General features: G+C 36.7%; 1 protein-coding gene across 2 annotated transcripts in view; it reads left to right on the plus strand.

Annotated features, from left to right (window-relative positions):
- cpne5a (copine Va) overlaps positions 1-22,000 on the plus strand; it is a 79,201-nt gene that overhangs the window by 46,788 nt on the left and 10,413 nt on the right. For both annotated transcript variants that reach the window (XM_037684893.1, XM_037684894.1), the window contains 6 exons: positions 4,529-4,570; positions 4,800-4,875; positions 7,574-7,627; positions 8,146-8,207; positions 21,089-21,135; positions 21,725-21,906. In XM_037684893.1, the coding sequence (XP_037540821.1) occupies positions 4,529-4,570; positions 4,800-4,875; positions 7,574-7,627; positions 8,146-8,207; positions 21,089-21,135; positions 21,725-21,906 (463 nt within the window). The remainder of the gene's footprint in view (positions 1-4,528; positions 4,571-4,799; positions 4,876-7,573; positions 7,628-8,145; positions 8,208-21,088; positions 21,136-21,724; positions 21,907-22,000) is intronic.

A 22,000-nucleotide genomic window follows, 5' to 3' on the forward strand; every position in this document is an offset into this window, starting at 1 on the left:
ATATATATATATCAATATTGTATATATATATAAAGGAATTAACAAGAACTGATGGAATAACAGCATTTTGAAAAGCTCCATTTTTATAGTGGAAAAAGTTAGCCACCACTTTTTGGGCTTTAAATCAAGTGTTAAGGGGACATTTGAAATCTAGAAGTAGCAGTAGCTGTAGCATGTTAAAAATGTGAATGAGCCTCTTTTTGTAGGACTAGACAGCCAGAAGACAACCTGTCAGTGTAAATTTGCAACATGTAGGTACAAAGTAAAACCTTAGAAGGAAGGAATGTAAAATTCAATCACACAAGCTTTAATATTCATAGTACCAAATTGACTTGTGTGCAATAAATGCATTTTTATTTGTTCTTCATTAACGATTCATCTGCTGTCCTCATAAAACCTGTTAATTATCACCAGTCCATCTCTGACCACATGCTGTCTTCCCCAGCTGCTTATTGAATTGTCTACAAACAGCGAGAACCTTTCAGAGCATTTCATGCTTCTGATTGGCAGTGGCATCCCCCTATCTTATCTGCTTCTTCTTAGAACAAAGAGCCTCGGAAGACATCCGTGGAGCTGAAAGAGTTTTGGCAGGAAAATAGGAAATAAGAAGATAAACATAGATTGCGAGGGGGGTGGGGGACTGGCTGTACTCGTCGTTCGATAGATGTTGACAGTTGGCTGGAATAAACAGATGAGCCTGGCTGTGTTTGCGTGTGTGCACACGTGGCTGAGCGTGGAGGCGTGTGGATGCAGGTATTCATAAGAGTGAAGGGGAACATGGAAAACTCTTGGCCTCTCCCCCACAGCAGGTGTCAGCGAAGGTTCCTTCCTTCGATCACCTGCCCGGAGAAGTTAATTGGGTCAGACAGATGGAGCAGAAGCATGAAAGGCGCCTGATTCCCTTTGAGGATTTATAGCAGGAAAGAAATTCACAGCAATTTATGGCCTCTCCACTTTCCTTGAAATATTGATAGTTTGCTCTGCTGCGCTTATTTATGTTTTTTTTTTTTTTTTGATAAGAGTGATGGCAGATTTGAATTCTGTTTAAAATGTTATTGCTCCTAGATTGATGGTTTTAATCCACCCAGTTTACATGGTGATTATTATTATTTTACTTTGCATACACTGACAAAATGGTTGAGGCTGCAGAACTAAAAGGGGTCATATTCATCATTTCATAATTAATTTTTGTGCACATTTTTTATAAAATCTGTAGAAAAAATGATCATGATGGCAGTGACATGGATGATGATGATGATAAAGATTTAAAGGTTGAGGAGGAGAAGGACACCCAGCCCATTGTCTCTCTGCAATCACATCTTTTTTGTGTGAATATGATCAACTCCTGTAATCATCAGGCCTCATTAGTGATCATAAAAGTAAATGTCTCACATTTTTAACACAGTGAGCAATGTAAAAACAAAATAGAGGAAATCTGAGGATTGAGACTAAATCTAAATGTTTGTTGCTGTACGAGACAGCGAAGAGACAGCAGCTTCATCATTAATATGATGACATATTACATTATACATTAATACAGGGGTCTGCAACCTGCGGCTCTGGAGCCACATACGGCTCTTTTGTCCCTCTGCAGCGTCTTTTTCAAGATTTGACCAAAACTGACATAAAACTGAATTTTATTGGTTGTTATAACAACTAAAAGGGCTAGTTTTAGCGGTTTTCCTGTAATTTATTTTGCAAATATATGAATACTAGAAACATTACAAGGAGTACTCACTTTCACTTTATGCTTTATTTCTTCAAAGTAGGATACATAATTTTTCTACAATTAAAAAAAAAAAATCACATAAGAATGCATAGTTTATTGTTTTAGTTTTAGAAACTGGGCAAAAACTATATTATTTTTTTCCTTCTTTACAAGAATTTCGTCTTTTATTTCGTCTTAGAGTGTAAAAATATCAATAGATGTTAAAAATCATTAGATATTTTTAGTTTGATAAAATCACCCCTACTGTCCAGAAAAGTGCCCTCCAACAAACTTAAAGTGGTATGTGATCCACCAGTTGAGAATCCCAGTTGTAGCAGGTATTGTGGCTCCGGACATGTTTAATTTAGTGAACAAAGGGGCAGAAATGGCTCTTTTGATCGTAAAGATTGCAGACCCCTGCATTAATATTTCATTGGCAAATGAAAACATTACACATTATGTAATTTAACTTACCATGACATAAAAACATCAAACTTTATAGGCTTTGTGTTGATGACACACGATGCAACATCACCACTTAAGATAGTAAATAATGTCACAGTAGCAGTTGATTAGCTTGGAAGGATGCTACGACCTTATTTTAAAAAGGTAATTCATTTCTGTCATTGTTAGTAATTTACAAAAAGAGGCTAAAATCAAGCAACTCAGTAGGTTCTGTTGTAATTCACAAGAATCCATCACACTATTGTTTTTCCCGGACCTGGATTTGATCCGTCAACCTTCTTGCTGACAGGCTACAGCTCTATGAACTGAGCCACCGGGCCATTTTTAGACCATGAATGTACACTAAAAATCTTTTGTCACTGCTTGGTAGACATGTTAAGGTTGGTGAACGGTGCAGACAGAATGAGTTCAGGTCAGAATTAACAAGACTGACCTCCGTTCCCGCCTCCTGCTCCACCCGTTCAGACGTGATGCAGCTGATGAGACGGTGAGGATGAGGATCGTCTGGTTGAGATGAAAAAGAAGCACTTTCTTAGTGATGTCTTTCAAACCTACATGTTTGTTTTTTCACATTCTAACACTTTTTTAAACAAATTTTCAAATTATACATTTTCCCAATAGGTTTCTTTTTTGTTTGGTATGTATGTCAATTTTTGTGCATCTAATTAACAACTTTTATAATTTATCAACATACTCCTCATAACTCTCAACAATTTCAATGAATCGTACACATTACAAATGTCAAATATGTTTATTTTATTTTGTGTTAAACTTGTTTTTACTAATACTCTCATGAAGTTGTTAATAACATGCTTTAAATTTGGAAATTTTTTTTCATTAAGGTTGGATGTAGATAATTATTACACTTAATATATTTACAGAAAATTGTGAATACTGCTAGTATTCAAGAAATAGTCTGATTTACAGTAGGTTTTTCTGTACCACTTCACAATAAGGCTCTCCATATAGATGGCTAATAAATACTTTATAGATACATTATTAATTCCGCTATAAACACTTTATAAAACATTAATTACTGCTTATTATGCAGTAATTAAGGGTGACAGAGAAACAAAACTGACCAGTTTCTTCTCAAATAATGAGTCAAATCTACCACCTGTATATTTAATCTAGAGTTAAACATTTCAGACTAAGTTACTACCTTGTGAGCACAATAAGCATTTGTAAACCTAATGTTTTAATTATATAATATTAGTTGTAGATACTTATAATGCAGTGATAAAGTACAATATTATATACTAAAGAAATAGGTTTACAAATTCGTATTGTGCTCACAAGGTAGTAACTTAGGCTGAAATTTTACCATCTAAAAAATATAGCCAGAGTCCGCCCTCTTCTCTCTTTTACTAATACTGAGACTTTGATGCACGCTTTTATATCTAGCCGTTTAGACTACTGTAATGCACTGCTTTCTGGTCTCCCTAAGAAAAATGTATCCAGCCTTCAGCTTTTACAAAACTCTGCTGCTCGTGTGCTAACCAAGACCAGAAGGCAGGCTCATATTACACCTGTTTTAAAATCATTGCATTGGCTCCCTGTGCGTCTCAGGGTTGATTTTAAGATTCTTTTAATGGTTTTTAAATGTCTCAATGGTCTCGCACCATCTTATCTTGCAGAGCTGCTATTACCCTATGAACCCCCGCGGACACTAAGGTCCTCTGGCACTGGACTACTAAAAGTTCCAATAGTCAGAACTCACACTTACGGTGAGGCTTCTTTCCAGCACTATGGCCCCCGTCTGTGGAATAGTCTGCCGGAGAACCTGAGGGCCGCAGAAAATGTTATTGTTTTTAAGAGCAGGCTCAAGACTCATCTTTTTAACTGTATTTCCTGAACTGGTTCATTTCTGTTCAGTCTATACATTTTCCATACAATTTTATTTTGTGTGTGCTGTTTGCATTTATTTTGTGGGTTTATTGTTTATAATTCTGTACAGCACTTTGAGCTGCTTTTAGTATGAAGGGTGCTTTATAAATAAAATTGATTGATTGATTGATTGAAATATTTAATATAACAACTCTATATGAAATATATAGGTGAACAGATTTGGCTCAATATTTGGCAAGAAACTGGTCAGTTTTGTCTCTTTCTTGCTCTTAATTAATGCACAATAAACAATTATTAATTATTTATAAAGTGTTTATAGAGGAATTAATAACATATCTATAATCTGTTTATTAACATCTAAAAGGGGAGCCTTATTGTAAAGTGGTACCAGTTTTTCTTACATAAACTGAGCTGTTGTAGCTTGATTTTGTGTTCTTTATTTACAAAAAACACTTTGTCCTTATGTGTAACTTGTGTAGTACATGGTATTTTTTATGCTTTCAACAGGGCAATCAAGATAGAAGTGTATGACTGGGACAGAGATGGGAGGTATTGATGCTCACTGTTACGCACTGAACAAATAGTTATAGGACTTTGTCATATCTTGTGCATTTATCAAATCAAATTTTACTTATTAGGCTTTTCTACCAACACAAAGTCACGAGTGACTGAAGTGCTTTTGTGTTGATCCATGCAGCGCTGTAGTTTTTTGTGTTTAAATGTAGGTTCACTGTATCTGAATAATCTATGTGACACACTTTTCTGTTCCCTCTAACAGCCACGACTTCATTGGTGAATTCACCACGAGCTACAAAGAGCTATGCAGGGGCCAGAGCCAGCTAAACATGCACGAGGTGAGTGCACATAAAAGACTCCAACCTGTCACTGTTTTGTCCCAACGCAGAAGGCCTTTATGTTAAACTCTGAATGCTGCTGCACATTTCAAACAACTTAAAAGCAGAATTCAGGTCACAATGCAAACCTGCCCTATTTATATCCATCTCTGAAGAACTCGCGCTTTTAGAAGAACAGTTTTAGTGCGTTCACTCTCTTTGTCACAGCAAATAAAGCGCACCGTGACTGCAAAAGGCTGTGTGCTAACTATCACCAGCCGAACAGTGGGTGCATTTATTATTCAGCTCAGCACAAAAACAAACCCAAGCTCAATCTCAGGGTGCCAGCTTGAGAAATCAACTTCAATTTAGGAACAAATCGGTGCGCCCCTTGGCTCAGCGAGGTCTTGTTTAATGACAGTAAAGTCGTCAGGTTCTGCTCTTTGGGAGCCAAATTGTGAGAGTGTGAGATTAACTGCAAGCATCCTCTTTCTGTCCTCACCTCAGCTGTCATTAAGAGTCTGAGAGGTTAAGTGTTGCAGCCGACCAGTGGAGGAATTGTGTCTGCGGAGAGAATACAAATGAAAAAGCAACAGATACATGTTTTTTTTTTAAAGACTTCAACCATCTTTGATATTACTGTTCTGTCCACATTAAAGACCAGAGCCTAAAAAAACAATATGAATAGGTGAAAAAAAAAAAAAGATGGGTTAGGTAACATAAAGGGAAGGTAAACAGAGCGTGAGGCATACATAGATACGTTTTCACATTAGGAGTGACTGATACAGCATCACATTATATCATTAAATTTAAAAATGTGTTTGCCAAATTTATGACGATGTAGCAAAAAGGAAAAGAAGAAAAACATTTTATCTGTGATTGCAGCTTGCAGGTAGCAACGTTTATCAGCACAAATAAACGAGGGATATTTCTGTTTTTGATTCTCCGTGACCTTTCCATGTGCACCGTGACACTGAATCTCCTGCTACACGAGCTCTTCGACAGCAGCTTTATCTCTAAGTTGAAGGCATTGAAGTGTCTCAACTTGTGCTGTGTTTTCAGAAATTGTCAGCAGATGATAACTGCCAAACACATATGATTTTTTTAAAAAATTTTTTTACTAAGGCAGTTTAAACTTGCACATTTTCCGTGTTTGACTTCAAATTTGAATAAAGTGCAACAACAGAAATCAAATCTTCTAAAATAAAACCACTGCGTGTTTAGGCTGTAAAACTTCTGTTCAACAACATGTACTAGTATCAGTAAATTTATTTAGCCGCTTGATGTTTTATCATTCAAAGCCCATAATAATCCTTCAGCACTTGAAGCCGTTTGTTTATCTTTAGGCCACATGTGTGCAGCTGCTTGTCTCTTAAGACACTTTTAATTAGCGCAGCAGCTTGTGGAGGCTGACACGCTGCTCTGATCATCACTGGGTCCACTCCTGAGCAGTTTGACCCAGACAACATCTGAAACAACTGGGTTGAGTTCGTAACGGCCATACTGAAGCTGCCTCTGGACTGGAGTGGGACATCCAGACTATGCACTGGTTGATGCACAGCTTGAAATGGTGTGCAAATTGATTTTTACCCAGCTCGCTGCCGTCGTGTGTCACGTGCAAATAAACGATGTGGACCCAGTTTCTGTGTGCTGTTTCTGAACTGGGCATATAGAAGCATTTCGCTGTCATATCAGTGATCTCACGATAAAGCGCAACTCTTAAGTTACGCTGCTGACAGAGGGAAACACGTCTATTACATTTAATCAAAATCATCTGCAGCTTAATTAGTGAAGGGAACATAAACTCTTCAACAGGTCAGTGCTCGAATCACTTTTTAGATGTGGACAAAAACCACATAAAGCTTTAATAATATGCATTATAATAACGATGCAGTGTTCAGCTTTCCTCATACTCATCCTGACCTGCACACAGCTCATAAACATTAGCTCTAGGGGTGAAGATGACAACAGGGCTGCATTAATAGAGGCTGCTGTAATTGCATGTGATGTTTTTGTGCCTTAGCATGAACTCAGACGGTGACTGAATGACAGCCGCAGTGCTCTAAGGTATCATTTTTGTTGGAAATAATAGACGAGTAACTTTAGAAACTGCACAGGAGGATGAGTGCAGGAGAAAGGACGAGAGTGGGTTTTCATACTTGGTTACGTTGCACAGTTTCCTCCAGGCCGATGCTTTGTGTTTGTGACGTGTAGAGTGAGCAACAGAAGTTTGACCTCGCTTACATAGTTTTGGCTTCAAGCTTTGACTGTACGTTGCATCTACAGCAGAATATGCTGTAATTGCTGAGCTCGCTGTGCTGATAACCTGTTTATGTGCGTTTTGCATCTGCCCACGTCACACATTACTGTTCGCCTCTGGATTTGCACACAATTTAATTTATTCTTCATGATTATCACGGGGGTGAAATATTGGATCGGTATTCTATCATCCCCACAATAATGTGCTTGTAGGATACAGAGTAGGTGGTTGTAAAAAAACGAACCTGAATAATCTGCATTTTGCTGCGAGGCATGATCAATGGTATCTCATTCTCACCTACTGCAGTTATGGGATTCATTCCCTTTGCTCCATTACCCTTCCAAACATGGAATAGAAGGACAAAGCTGTTTATATTACTCACCCAAAGGTGAACAGATAGATTTGTGGCGGAGGCGTACATTGTCATTATCCTTTGTTTCTTTTCTGCCTTCAAACCAGGTGGTGAATCCCAAGAAGAAGCTAAAGAAAAAGAGATACATTAACTCTGGCACGGTGAGTCTGAGATCTAAGATGAAAGCAAATCTCTTGCGTCGCTCACCATCCTGCCACCTTTTACTTTTGTATTTATCAGGAAGTGTCCCCACCAGGAGCTTTCACAATGTGATTCAACTGCTTTTGTTCCCGTCTCAGTCTTAGGCGATCCAGATGGTGAATCTAAATTAGTAAAAGTCTCCAAAAATGCATTAACTTACTTTTGTCTTTGTCCTTTTAATGAAGTAGTGATTGAATGTTTAGAGATGAGCCACAGTTCTTTTTTCTTTTACCGCTCTTGCTTAATGCCATGGCTCTGTAATTAAAATGTGTTATTAGTTATCCATCACGTTGATCATCTGTCGAGCCGATGTTGGGTGATTGTAATACTAATATGCAGCATGAACGCTCTATGTAGGCAGGTAATTTTGTGGATGGTGAGCTTAGAGGTCAGTGTTAATGTCTAGATTAATACATTTTATTCTATTTAATCATCAAGCATGAGATAATTTGTTTGGACTGCTTTATTTCCCATCCAGGTGTCCTTATTGTCATTCAACGTAGAGTCTGAGCACACGTTCCTCGATTACATCAAAGGAGGGTGAGTTCATTCATCCTGCTAGCATCTTTTATGATGTGTAACAAAATACAAAGGATTTCCTAAAGTTTCCATCCCTTACCTCAATTTTTGATGATTGATAAAATACATCAATCAATCAATTCATAGAATCTTTAAAACTATAATTGTAGCAACTGAGTTCACTTGAGGTGAAATCAGATCAGAGACAAATGAGCAGATTTATACTGCTTGTGTCCTGCAACATGTCTAAACTGGAGCCAAATGTGTTTCATGATTTATTTATTATTCACGTGTCAGAAAGCATTTTCACACAAGTGTGATCGGATGATGTTAGAAGGCGATAAAAAGTTGATCACAGTCTAACGACAGAAACAACTCAACTCCTTTTTATTGACATAGATGAGCTAGTGTTATTTAGATTTTGCACCTTTGATTTATATTTAAACCACGTGAAATGGAAGGAAATTTGCTACATCTTTTAATATTCATCATATTCAGTGTGTGTGTCATGTGGCTGTAATTAAAGGTCACAGTTATCTTAGCCACAGGCTTAAAATAAGTGCTCTTAATGTGGTGTTGTCGTTGCACATCTTTGATCCCTCATTATATAAATCTTATGATCATATTTAACATTTGGAAGGAAGTCTGTACCATGGGGCGGCTGTGGCTGAATGACTAGAGCAGTTGTCCTCCAATGCAAGAGTCGGGGGTTTGATTATGGAGGACGGAATGTGACAAAAATAAATAAATAAATACATAATAATGAAATGTATCATTTCATTATTAAATACATAATTCAATCATTAAATACACAATACAATTATTAAATACACAATTAAATTACTTGTTTCATGATTTATTTATTTATTTATTTAATTTTGTCGCCTTCTACCCTCCAGTGGCATCATGAAATTGTGAAAACTGTCAGTCGCACTCGTCAAACTCAGTGGGCGGGACTAACACTGATCATGTGAATTCCATTGTTTCGGTCTGAAGTCAGTTCATACATGGCAGCTCCTTCCATGCCGGACCTTTATTTGCTCTCTTGTGAACTGGTTAGATATTTTTAGCCAAGCTTGGGATATAGAAGCTCCCCCAGAATTTGTGGTAAATAAATTGGAACGGGGGTGGATGGATACAGCAGATTAATAGTATATATCTGTTTACTCTTGTTGTCTGTATGATTGTTGTTGGCAACAATAGTGAAGTCCACTTTATTATAGAGCACATTTAAAACTATTATCAAAGTGATTAACAATAACATCAATGAGAGTAAATTAATGGAAAAAATACCACACTAATGATAATACTTAAAATTTAATTAAAAGCATTAAAAACATAGGAGCCCAGAACAAAATATCCTAATCGCACTGTGTGAAATGCCAGAGGAAACAGATGTGTTTTTAGCAGATTTGAACACAGGAAGAGAAGTGGCCTGCCTGGTGTTGGTGGGCAGGTTGTTCCAGAGTTTGGGGCCCATGAGGGCTGGAGAGTTATGTCAGCTTTTGACCAGTACGGTGTGATAAGGGGGAGTGGTGGCACGGAGCTAGAGAAGATGGGTCTGTGATTGGAAATTGCAGGTTCAACTCCCGGTACCGTCAACATCAAAATATGGGTGGAAAAGGTGAAACACCCACACCTGCCTACACCCTCATTTGCTCCACTCTGGGCCCTTGAGCAAGGCCCTCAACCCCCACCATCTGCTCCATAAACAGCTCTCTCTTGAAAATGAGTTCTCGTGACTCAATGAGTCTACCTGTATAAATGAAGGGTAAATGAAATTAACAAAGGAAGGGAAACCATAGCAGAAGGCAGCAGAATTCATGATCAGGAACAGAGGAACTGAAAGGAACTCTCACATCACAGGAAGTGACACAGAAGTGTTCATAATCAGCAATAAGTATAACACCTGTTTGACAAGCGCACACATCTTTAAGATATATACATAACATGAGTCAACAGTCATCTTAATTTTTATCATAGAATAGAGAGGATGTGGAGAGATGTCTATGAGCATGCCTTACACCTGTTCTATCAGGTTTTAACTTCACTGGAAGATCAGAGAAGATTTGATCCAGATAATGAAGTCCATCTTTATGCTCTTCACCACGGCTTCTGTTCACAAATCCAGCAAAGTCTGGACTCTTTCAGAGATGGTTTGAACTCCCATCGTCTCGGAACTGAAAGGAATCGGTCACCATTGTAACTCTTGACAAGATACAGAGAGCAAGGCACCACGGAGGATCCTGCAGAGGTTAAAGAACCAGTCTTTCATTGATTTTATTTCTGGACATTGGTAGCATTTTATATTTAAATTTCGTTTAAATTTGCTGCTTGTCGTAAAAGCATGTCTTCTTCATTACACTCATTGTATGAAAAAAGGTTTCATCCACACGTGAACACAATTACTGCTTCCTAAAGTTTTGGAATATATTTTCTTGCCTGTGAATCAATCCATTATCTGTGGTCGATTTGTTTTCGCTTGCTGTGAGGAGCAGCCAATCAGGCATCAGGATCTGTGCACGGCCCGCCCTAGTCCCGCCCACTGAGTTTGACGAGAGAGACTGACAGTTTTCACAATTTCATGATGCCACTGGAGAGTAGATATTGACAAAATTAAATAAATCAATAAATCATGAAATAAATAATTTAAAAGATACATTTAATTATTTAATGGTGTACTTAATAATTTAATTGTGTATTTAATGATTTAATGATGCATTTAATAATTAAATGATACATGAAATTGTTATGTTTGTATTATGTATTTATTTATTTCATTTTGTCACGTTTCGTCCTCCATATTCGATTCCACCAGCAGCCACATGTCCAAGTGTCCCTGGGCAAGCCACTGAACCCTCATTGCCTCAGATGTGTGTCCCATCAGTGTATGAATGTGATAAAGCTCTGATTAGTCTTTGTACAGATACAATAGAGTGTTGTATAAATGGGTAAATGAGGACACATATCGTAGTGTAAAGAGCTTTGAACATCTTGATAAGATAGAAAGGTGCTATATATGTACAGTCCATTTGTCATTTACCATCTAGATTCACAATATATCAAAAATGTATTGCCATTGCAACACCAGTTTGCACATCAGCTTTGAAAAGGGCTGCTTGAACGGCCATACATCAGAGATCATTACATTTCAAGTATGCATTTATGTTCATCGTGCAAATATTATTTTGATGAACCCCTCGCCTGGTTTATATGTTGTTGTTGCAACATTTAACAATAATACCACACAACATGTGTTTTTTTAATATTAGAAACAGCACCTTATTAAGACATTTCTGGTTGTCTGACAACTAAACCAAAAAACTCTATCTGCTGCTGTTTTGTAGCTGAAAATGTTACAACATAACTAAAATGGTTGTTGATTTTGTAGGAATGAGTAGTTTGTCTTTAAGAAGGTTTCAAACACAAACCTGCAATTTATTTGCACTGATGCGTGCAGTATAATTTACCAGCAGTCTTTATGTCAGCGCCTTTTAGCTGGCAGTGCTTGTAGTTTCTTACAGAAATAGTTGAATCCTTTGATACATTGCTTTATTTTTTTGTGACTTTTTTTAAAGCACAGACTCGACATTATAATAAATATATGGGTTTGCTCATGATATTTTGGTGGTTATGGATTTCACAGCTGGAAAGGAATAATAACTGTGCAGCATGTGAGTTGCTTTTGGTTTGGGCCATTTTGTGTGTTGATGGCTGCACTCCTGGTCGTTTCAACACATACAACTGTGGTATCAAACTGCTATCTAATTGTAGGGAGACTTGTTTCATTCAAAACAGCAACACAGAAAACAATAAGTATTGTGAACAATTTAGACGTGATATTGCTTAAATTTTTTTATATGACAACTTTAGAAAATGGGGACGTTTAGATGTAATCCAGTCACTTTCATTAAAGATATGATTTTAACTTCCTGGTTCATCCTTCTTCCCATCTTCTGCCCATAATGGTACAAGAACTAACCCACAATTGACTCTGGTTACTGAGCAGCTTTGATCCTTGAAATGTGGCCCCAAATAGGACGACAGTGTCCACAACCAAAACTACAATGCGAATGAATATGAATGATTATAATAAAATATGAAGAAGATCTGAGAGCTCAGTTAAAGGCAAACAACCTGTTGCATGCAGAAATGTTTTCGTGGATCAGAAGCTGCTCTGGTTTTAGTTCTCTGCAGCGTTACCATGGTTGGCCGAGCGTCCCAGATCTGTCCTGTTGGTCTCTCTCCACCTGACACAAATCAACTCACATTACTGCAGCCACGTGCACATTAATGTGACTCTCTATCAACCTAAATCAGGATATGGCTCTTACCTTTTCCATTTATTTTATTATATTTCAGTTTAAGACATGATGATAAAACAAAGGAAAAGGTCAAGTTACAAAACACATTGAAGCCCAGTTCAGAGTTTTTGTACTTTACTTTCTTATTTTAGGTTTTGTGGATTTTATTCTCTTTTTTCATTGGTTCAAGTTATTAATATTTTATCTTTACAAAAACATAAATACAATAAACTGTTTTTTTTCCCTCCCAAAGTAACCCATGAAAGTTCCGATCCGCTCATTCTGGGGTATTTCACATCAACATAAAGTATTTATATTGCTACAGTTATATTTTTACATGGCATTTGGTAGAAATGGAGCAGTCACATGCTAAACATAGCATGGTATTCACAAATGTGTGCGATACTATTTATCTATTTTTCCCCTAAAAATAAACACTCATAAGGTATCTGAATATATCTGGAGAACACTTTGTGTACGAAATGTATAAAACTTGATTTTTCTCATAAAACAAAAATATTTTTGAGAACCAAGTTTTACACCTGATTAAAAACTCAATAGAACATCACAATATTAAAAGTTTTATCAAAATACTTCTTAAGTTTCTAACCCTTCCAATCACGAGTGTCTTTTTTCAAGACGTTATTCTTTGATTCATTCACATGAAACAGTTTTTTTTATGTTTAATATCTAAGTAGCAGACTCCTTGATGTAAATAGTTCCCCAAATTCACAGACTAAGATTTCTGTGACTGCTTTCCACTGCAGCTACAATACTGACTGCTCTGAAGTGCTCCACACAACTCCAATTCAACACACATGCACATAAACAAACAAAAAGTACAAATAAAAGTTTTATTCTGAGCCAGATGTCAACATAAATTTTATCGTATACTCCGTCCGACTGGTTGAAGAACCAGTATCTAATTACCCATGAAAATGCTGCTCCCAGTTTTTTATCTTTATATATTGTTATCTGCACTGTCGCGTAATAAAATATCTACCATGCTACTCCACAGCTGCATCTTATATTGTTTTAATAGAGGGAACAGTAGCAGCAGAAAAAAATATTGATTGGAGTTAATCTACTTGGAAAAGCAACACCTCTTTTTTTTTTCCAGTTTTTAATTTAAAAATAATCACTTGCTGCTTTTTATATACAGAAATGACCTTAAATCCCCATTTTCAGAATTATAGAGGCACTTTATCTTTTTGTTACAGAGATATGGAGATGTTTAAAGCTCACGGGTTTCTTTGTGTGGTTACAGTAGCATGGATGATAAAGAGCTCATAACAAAAAATATTTTAAAACACATTTCCTGTTTTAAAAGTCAACGCAGAATGAAAATCTCTCATTTATCTTTGCACTCTGTTCCTGGTGTTTTCTATGAGAAATGTTTTGAACAATCAGTCCTTGTGAATTAAAACTGACAGAAGAAGCCACAGGGATAATAAATGTCAGTGTACAATCTACCCTGCATTGGATACAGAAAGGGTCAGTGTTTCAGAGTCATATCTGCTTCTCTGTTTAATATAAGTCATGACAGTTCTGATTTGTTGGAAGCTGCATCTTTTGTTTGTAATCCGTCTCTCTGGGTTCTGTGCCAAATGGTCTATTATCATCGAGACAGAGAGGAGAACATTAATCAACATAGATGTATCATGGTCGCCTTAAATGTGAGCTGTCCAAATGAATTTGAGAATGATGCATTGGAATAAACACGTTTTATGTAGAAGAAAGAACACAATATGAACTCCTACCTGTCAGGTTAATGAATGGCCTGCACTAAAAGCACAAAATGTCTTTTAAGAAGGGCTAAAATAAATCTGTTTGAAAAAAAAAAAAAAAAACTTATTGATGCATTTGTTAGTTCCTAGTTTAATTGGTTTTGGGGTTAGCAATGACTGTAAAAAGATTAAAAAATAATTGACTGAAAGCACAATTAGACACTTTTGTGCAGTAACTAATTGAGGTAGTCTTTTATTTAGCTGAGATACTGTCATCTTTCAGTTTTCCTCGTTTAATTAACATTATCCATCTGCCTCATAAACGTCACATTTTAAGGACATTTCTGAGTCTGTTTGAATTCCCACTATTCATAATAATTAAAAAATTATACAAAAGACACAAGCATGCATTTATTATAAAGTAGGAAAACAGTAATGACTGATCTAACAAAGTTAAGTCAGATCCTCTGGATGGTTTCTTTTTGTTGAAATGTTTCGTCTTTCATCCAAAGGACTTCTTCAGTCCTAAGAGCCGAAGCAAACTCAGTCTTGTAAATAGCACCTTACATAGTGGGCCAACCAGTTTGATGGTGCTCAGGTGGTTTCTGGAGTCCGCCCTCTCCCCCACCGACTCATTTGAGGCAGTCGTGGCCAAAATGGTTCAAAATATCCTGATTCATGCTCAATAATAAGAAGTAATGACTGACGTTATGAGGAATGTGCACTGATATTTGTCTTTAATAAATAATTGATAGGCTGCAGTTAAATGGTTCATTTTAAGGCAGTTTGCAGGGTCTAACCTGCAAAGATTGGTTTCCATGTTCATTTCTGTCTGAAAACCAGTTTTCAAAAAGTAAACCTAAATTTAATTTAACTATGTATACGTTTGTCCGTAAAAAATTTATGTATAAATGCATAAATGTATGTAAGAATCACAATCAAATGAATAAAGTTTTGATTTATTTATAATGGACACCTTCAGAGAAGACAAGGAAGACATAAATCTGGACTGAGCAATTGTTTTTTTTTAAAGCACATGGGTCAAACTTTTGTTTTTTCCAGCTGATTCCTGCCTTGACAGTGGTTTGTTTAAAAAGCTAGCATTCACTCTAAATGGCTAAACATTTCTAAACAAGCTTGTGTGCTGGTGTTACATTACGAAGAGGTTCTGTTTGAGAATGCAAAGTAGATATGTCCTCCCATATATACAGCCTTGCTACCAGAAATAACAGCAGAACCTACAGCTCTCGCTGCGCCTTGAGGCATAAAGATATAAAATCACATAAAGAGCAAAGAAATCCAAGACAGGTGGAGGAGACAGGTATTTTCATGCTATCAGTAAGAAAGAAAAAATATATATAGTGCATTTAACAGATTGTGATGAGACTAACCTGTATAAATAAAGGTTGAATGAATGAAGAGTTTGTGCAATGGACTAATGAAGAAAATCTGACAAATTCTGTCAGTGAAAGGGATAAAACCGTGACTGTGCTGCTGGTTGAGATGTGAAACATTAACTGGGTCTGCTGGAATTAATGCATCAGGTTCACAGGATTTACCTCAAGAGACTTTTAGACAAAGTAACTTGTGATTTGTTGATTCATTGGAACACCTTGAAGTGTCATGTTTCATCAAGTTAACTCAGCTTGATGATCTGAACTAATTCTGTCTCAGAGGGTTTCGCAACACTCACATAATTAAAACTAGCCCGATCGTTTAAACTTTAAACAAAGGACAAGAAACACAAACCGATCCTTGCATTGAATTAATTTTTACATTACAGATAAAGGATCCTGAGAGCTGTCGGTGTGTTTTCTGAGAAAATAAGCAGATGTGATTATTATGAAGTTTGAATAAAACATGAGCATTTATTCACAAATATTGAACACATCATAAAAAATATATCAGCTATAATAAATGTGACTACATTCTAATATATGTTGTTATCTTTGTGATGGTAGCAAGTCCCCCCATACACAATAAATTGTTTCTTTTTTTTAAAGAACATTCCTAAATCAGATTCATATTTGATTCTGCTCTTGTTTAAATCGTTTGCACCCAAATATGCACCAACACATTGTTTATAATTCATGGCTTTGGCACGAAGAAATGTTTCGTACGTGCACTTTGTCTTGTGGATTGCTAAGTTTGATATGAGATCTGTGCTTACCGGGTGAAAGGAATGACTTCTTTTCACCTCCGGCAAATAAATAAAAGAACCAAAAACAACAAAATGTACTCAGGTGCCTGACAACAGCGTTATTCAGGCAGATGATGGGAAATCTGAAAAGGAGCCTGAGCAGCAGGCTGTATAAAGCAGATTTAAGACCCGTGTTGATATTTTAGATCTCTGCTATTGATTTCTTTCCTTTCATACGATTTTGCTTTACTGCTCCATCTCTGGCAGGTGAGAGCTAACACACTGCATTTTAGATGGTTTCTTAAAAGCGGGGAGGAAAAGGCAATTTTCCTTTTTTAGACCCACCATTGGACTATGACCAGTTTTACTGAAATGGAAGTCTTTTTCATTAACCTTCAATTGGTGCAGAGATATAGTCAAATAGAGATAATTAAAGTCCAAAAGCCATACAGTGCTCCGATTCAGAGAGGCTAATGAAAGATTTATATTCATTTTAAATTTAATTTGGAGCTGAATCAGCCGTGTAATGGCACTATTGTGTCAGGATCATTTTAAGGTTCAATCGCTCCATTTCAAACTATCTGAAATGGATAAAGTGACAATATTTGTTTTTTATTTTTAATATTTCATATAGGCCAGCTTTGCAGTCTGTATGCACCATAATGAAAAAGTGGAGCCTCTCCTAAACTCTGACATTTTTGTCCTTTTCCCATGAGGTTATATTGTAATGCGTGCATCATGATTTTTGCCTTGTACAAAAATAAAATAAATAAATAAAATAGGAGTAGTTATGTGTGCTGACCTTCTCAGTTTTACGGTACCTGCTGTTTTGTTCTGAGATGGTGCCGCAGTTGTTAGATTCATGTTCAGATTAGCTGAAAGGAGAGGCAGAACACTTCACTTTGCATCAGCACAAAACGCCGCTGTGTTCGGTTTTCTCCGAGGAACCAGAAACTCAGACTGGCCCAAGAATAGAAACAGTCATGACCATTTGGGGCCTCATCAGTTTCAGCATCTAACGGTTGTTAAAACGGAGTTTGAGTGGCTAAAAGTCTCACTTTAGTTTTCAGACAGTTTTTACAGTCTACAAATAATAAACTCTGTGCACTGCAGGAAAATACAGAAACTCAAATGTGAATGAAGTAATTACAGAATAAACAATGTAAATAAAAACAGTTTACCTTTTGTTTGTCATATACGCTCATTCCACTGAAAATTTATGATACAGAAAAACTGAATATAAACTGGTTCATTTAACTTTTTCTTGATAATTCAAACGACTGGGCTTTTAATTAGTTAATTTTTATTTTTTAACTGTGGGGTAGGATACACAATCTGTAAGTGTGTGTGCTGAAAATTTAGACACTGCATCAAAAAGGTCAACTTTCAAAACCTTGTGTTTTTTCTAACTGGAGAAAGTCAACGTGCCACTTCAACATTTGTTCGTATTCTTTCAGTATCTGTTAAACTAATTGAATGTGACACAAAAACTGGTTTGAGAGTTGTAATTTTAGCGCAGAACAAAATGGAGATCTGATTGTAAGATCATTCAAAGGCTGATGTCAGATGTAATAACTCCTGGCCAATTATAAGAAATAATGATGGTACATTAATTTGCCATTTGAGCAAAGCACTGAAAGAAGAAAGCTTTAAAAAAATCTAAGGAAAAAGAAAAGAAGAAATATAACCAAATAAATAAATAACTATCAAACATTCAGTGCAGAAATATAGATTTGAGGATGACCGTGATTGATGCTGCATCTTCAGATGAGTCCCTGGTTGTTTCCTAATGAACCAACAAAACAAACTCTGCTGCAGCATCAGCATCAACACTATTCTGGATCGATTTCTTAATCTCAAAGTAATTTCCTCAGCCTCTAAATAAATCCTCACTTTGCATTACAAGTTAAAGAATTCAGCTGAGTACAGTTGTAGCGAAATGCGCAAACATTTTAGGGTTTTTAGCTTTTTAAATAAAAAAATAACCATGACATCTGATCTGTTTTACGCAACAAAACACTACGACAAATTCATAACCACCTCACCCCCCACCCTGTAGACTGGTGGCTATAAATGCATGCATTTTAAACTGTGCATGCTTGATATTAAAATTACTGTTTAAATGTGTCTTTTTGAAATTATTCTCAGCTAAATGTTTTCTCTGCGTGGCACTCATTTGGTTGAAAAATGTGAAAAGACAAAAAGCCTTAAACAGGAAGTAGCAACTGCTGCTGCAGATTTATGGAACACGTGTCCATGTTGGCTACGATGTCTCTAGAGATCTTCAGCTCCTTCTTGTAATTTATCTGATTATTTTCTTATGGCTTTTAAGTTTAGTTGAGGCTGCTCTGCAGTGGAAAACGTTACTATATTACTATACGTTACTATAAACGTTACACCCCACCAATATCTTATCAGGACTATAGATACTCGTACCAGCTGAGAGACACTAACATCTTATCAGGACTATAGATACTCGTACCGGCTGAGAGACACTGTAACATCTTATCAGGACTATGGCTACTCTTACCAGCTGAGAGACACTGTAACATCTTATCAGGACTATGGATACTCGTACCGGCTGAGAGACACTAATATCTTATAAGGACTATGGATAGTCATACCAGCTGAGAGACACTAACATCTTATCAGGACTATAGATACTCGTACCAGTTGAGATACACTAACATCTTATCAGGACTATAGATACTCGTACCAGTTGAGAGACACTAACATCTTATCAGGACTATGGATACTCGTCCCAGCTGAGAGACCCTGTAACATCTTATCAGAACTATGGATAGTCGTACCAGCTGAGAGACACTAACATCTTATCAGGACTATAGATACTTGTTCGAGCTGAGAGACACTGTAACATCTCATCAGGACTATGGAAACTATCTGAAAGTGCTCATAGACAAATCTCACCGTCTTGTCGTCCATGCTTATGTATTGTGTCTATATACATTGCTTGCCGTGGTAGATTTTTTCGATACCTTAAACTGTGCCCTGTTAAGGACATTGTGTGAGAGATCATTTTTTAGACCTCTCTCTCCTTCTGTGTCTTCCCTTTTTCTATCTAAGCAATAAGGGCAGCGCTTCTTAGAAGATGCAGCCCCTGTACACCTCCATCCATCTTTAGGACGGCTGTACGGAACATAATTTTGCAGTACTTAACTGTGTAATGACATTAAAGCTTATTCTGATTCTGATGTTTCCTAACAGCAGAAGTATAAGGCTAAATATATTTGTCCAAATACAGAACCCTGTGGATCTTTGTGATTAGCTCTGCAGTGTATCGAAGACTTTGATGAAGCTGTAATCTATCAGAGAAATGATATGAGAAACAGTCAATATTAGGATTAGGAACAGGACATCTTATGAAAACTTTATTATAGCTACTTTTAAATTAAGGTTAGAATGATCAAAAGAAATGCAGAATGTTAAAGCAGGGGGAAAAATAATTAAAAAGTCTAATAATGCAGCTTTTCTTGTTAGAGTCTTGACATAACAGCAGATTTTGGTACTTAATCTCCAACGTTCAGTCTAAATTATCACCCGTGTCCTTTATGTAATTTCCTGCAGCCCTAACTGCATCTCACCACTCTGCTTTTTTACTTAAACATTTGAAACCAACAACAGAAATCAGTAGAGACTTTCAAATGAAGGCAGCATGCAAACGTAACAATTCTCCTCTGTCAGCTGAGCGTTTCAGCTCAATGCTGATTAATGAGCCGAGGTCAGTCTCTGCGGCAGGAAGCCGCCATTATCTCAGATGCTGCTCGTGTGAATATCTGAATGGAGCTGGAATCAGGAAGAGGCAATCAGTGTTAATCACAACGAAAGGGCACACACTTTGATCTGAGTGCCCCTTCTTTTTACTCGTCATTTGTCTCTCTGGGGAAACAGGCCATGTTTAGTTTCTTTTCTGGGTTCTGGCGATTATTATACTCATGAATAAAAAATATTCCACAGTTTTTAGAAACTAAGGTTTCATTTGAGCTTTAATGGAGTGAGTGGGGCACCAGAACCTTTTATTCATTATGCAACAACCAAGCTGAACAAAGATCCAGTGAGGCATGTTATGAACTATCTACAGGCTGACGAGAAATTCACTTTTTGAACATTTATGTCTTAAAAAAACAATTAATATAAATTAATTGTTTTTTTAAGACATAAATGTTTGTGTCCTGAAAGTCTTATCTTTAGTTTCCTTAATTTGTTGCAGCAACATTATTGAAACTTTAGGGTTTTTACCATGACCAGCTGTTAATTAAAGACAGACTTTGTCAATTATTTAAATAAATCAATATGTTTTCCTAATTACCCAGCAGAAAAGAGGAAATATACTGATCAGCAGAGCTTCTTCCATCTGCTTGTGTTTTTCTTGCTTCTGCTAATTTGTTCTGAACCTGCAACATTTGAGTATACAAATGTTTTTTGCAGTAATCATAATGTAAGTTTTTGAATTAGAACGCTCTTTAAAAGCTTTTTTCAATGAAATTTGACTTTAATAAAAGCTCAACAAGAAGCTGTTTAGCATAAATGACTGTGGCTGTGAAAGATAATAAAGGTGGATTTAAAAAACACAGAGTTTAGGTGTGTGCTTGTCACACTTCTCCTCTGATAAAAGACTAAACACTTGGAGAACCTGAGAGAGCCTCGTTAAACTGCAGATTTGAATTATTCTGCCTCCCTTTTGTTAACATTTTCCTTGTTCATCTGTTCCAGGACTCAGATTCACTTCACAGTGGCCATTGATTTCACGGCATCAAACGGTGAGCGCCGTGTGCTCTCATTTATAATCAGATGTATGACGATGTTATGAGTTTTCTCTCTGCTTCTGATCTTGTCTCTCTCTCTTTTTTTTTTTTTTTTGTTCTGTTGCATTTTTCATTGTAGTGTTTGCATGTTCATCACGATCCAATGCTTTTGATTTTGGACACAGAGCAAAAGTATTTCTAAACAAAATGTATTACATGCAAAATAAAAACCAAACCAACAAAGCATTTAAAGTTTTTGAAATACTGAAATAAATAGACTTGATAGTAAATTCTGCTTTGAAAATAGAATCAGATGGCAACATTTCTTTCTTAGTTAGCAAGTCAATATGTTCTTTCTGTGCTCAAACTGAATTTAAGTTATTGTCTGCATCTTATATAAGCTTACATTTTTTACATTTCCACACTCCAGCCATTTGCACAATCCCAGTGTTGAATATACGGCAGCTTTTTTTTTTAGTTCCTGCTCTGATTCTAAGTGTCCTGTTTAGTTTTGGGTCGTTCTCTGTTTCTCCTCGTGCAGCTGTCACTTCCCTCTCAGCCTGCTGGTTTGCATCACTGACCCTGAGTTTTCCTGTCTCCAAAGGAAATCCATCGCAGTCCACTTCACTGCACTACATGAACCCTTATCAGATGAATGCCTATGCCATGGCTCTGAAGGCTGTTGGAGAGATCATCCAGGACTATGACAGTGATAAGATGTTCCCTGCCCTGGGATTTGGTGCTAAGCTACCGCCTGACTGGAGGGTATCCCATGAGTTCCCACTGGTGAGTAAACTATCAGATTATTTTAAACATTGCTGTAAAAAACTTTTCCTTTAACTTCTTGTGAACTGTTTGGAGATACTTTTGGCCCAAACAC

Source organism: Nematolebias whitei, chromosome 11 (assembly GCF_014905685.2).
Source record: "Nematolebias whitei isolate Nwh7 chromosome 11, NemWhi1, whole genome shotgun sequence".
In the NCBI taxonomy this organism is placed as follows: domain Eukaryota; kingdom Metazoa; phylum Chordata; class Actinopteri; order Cyprinodontiformes; family Rivulidae; genus Nematolebias; species Nematolebias whitei.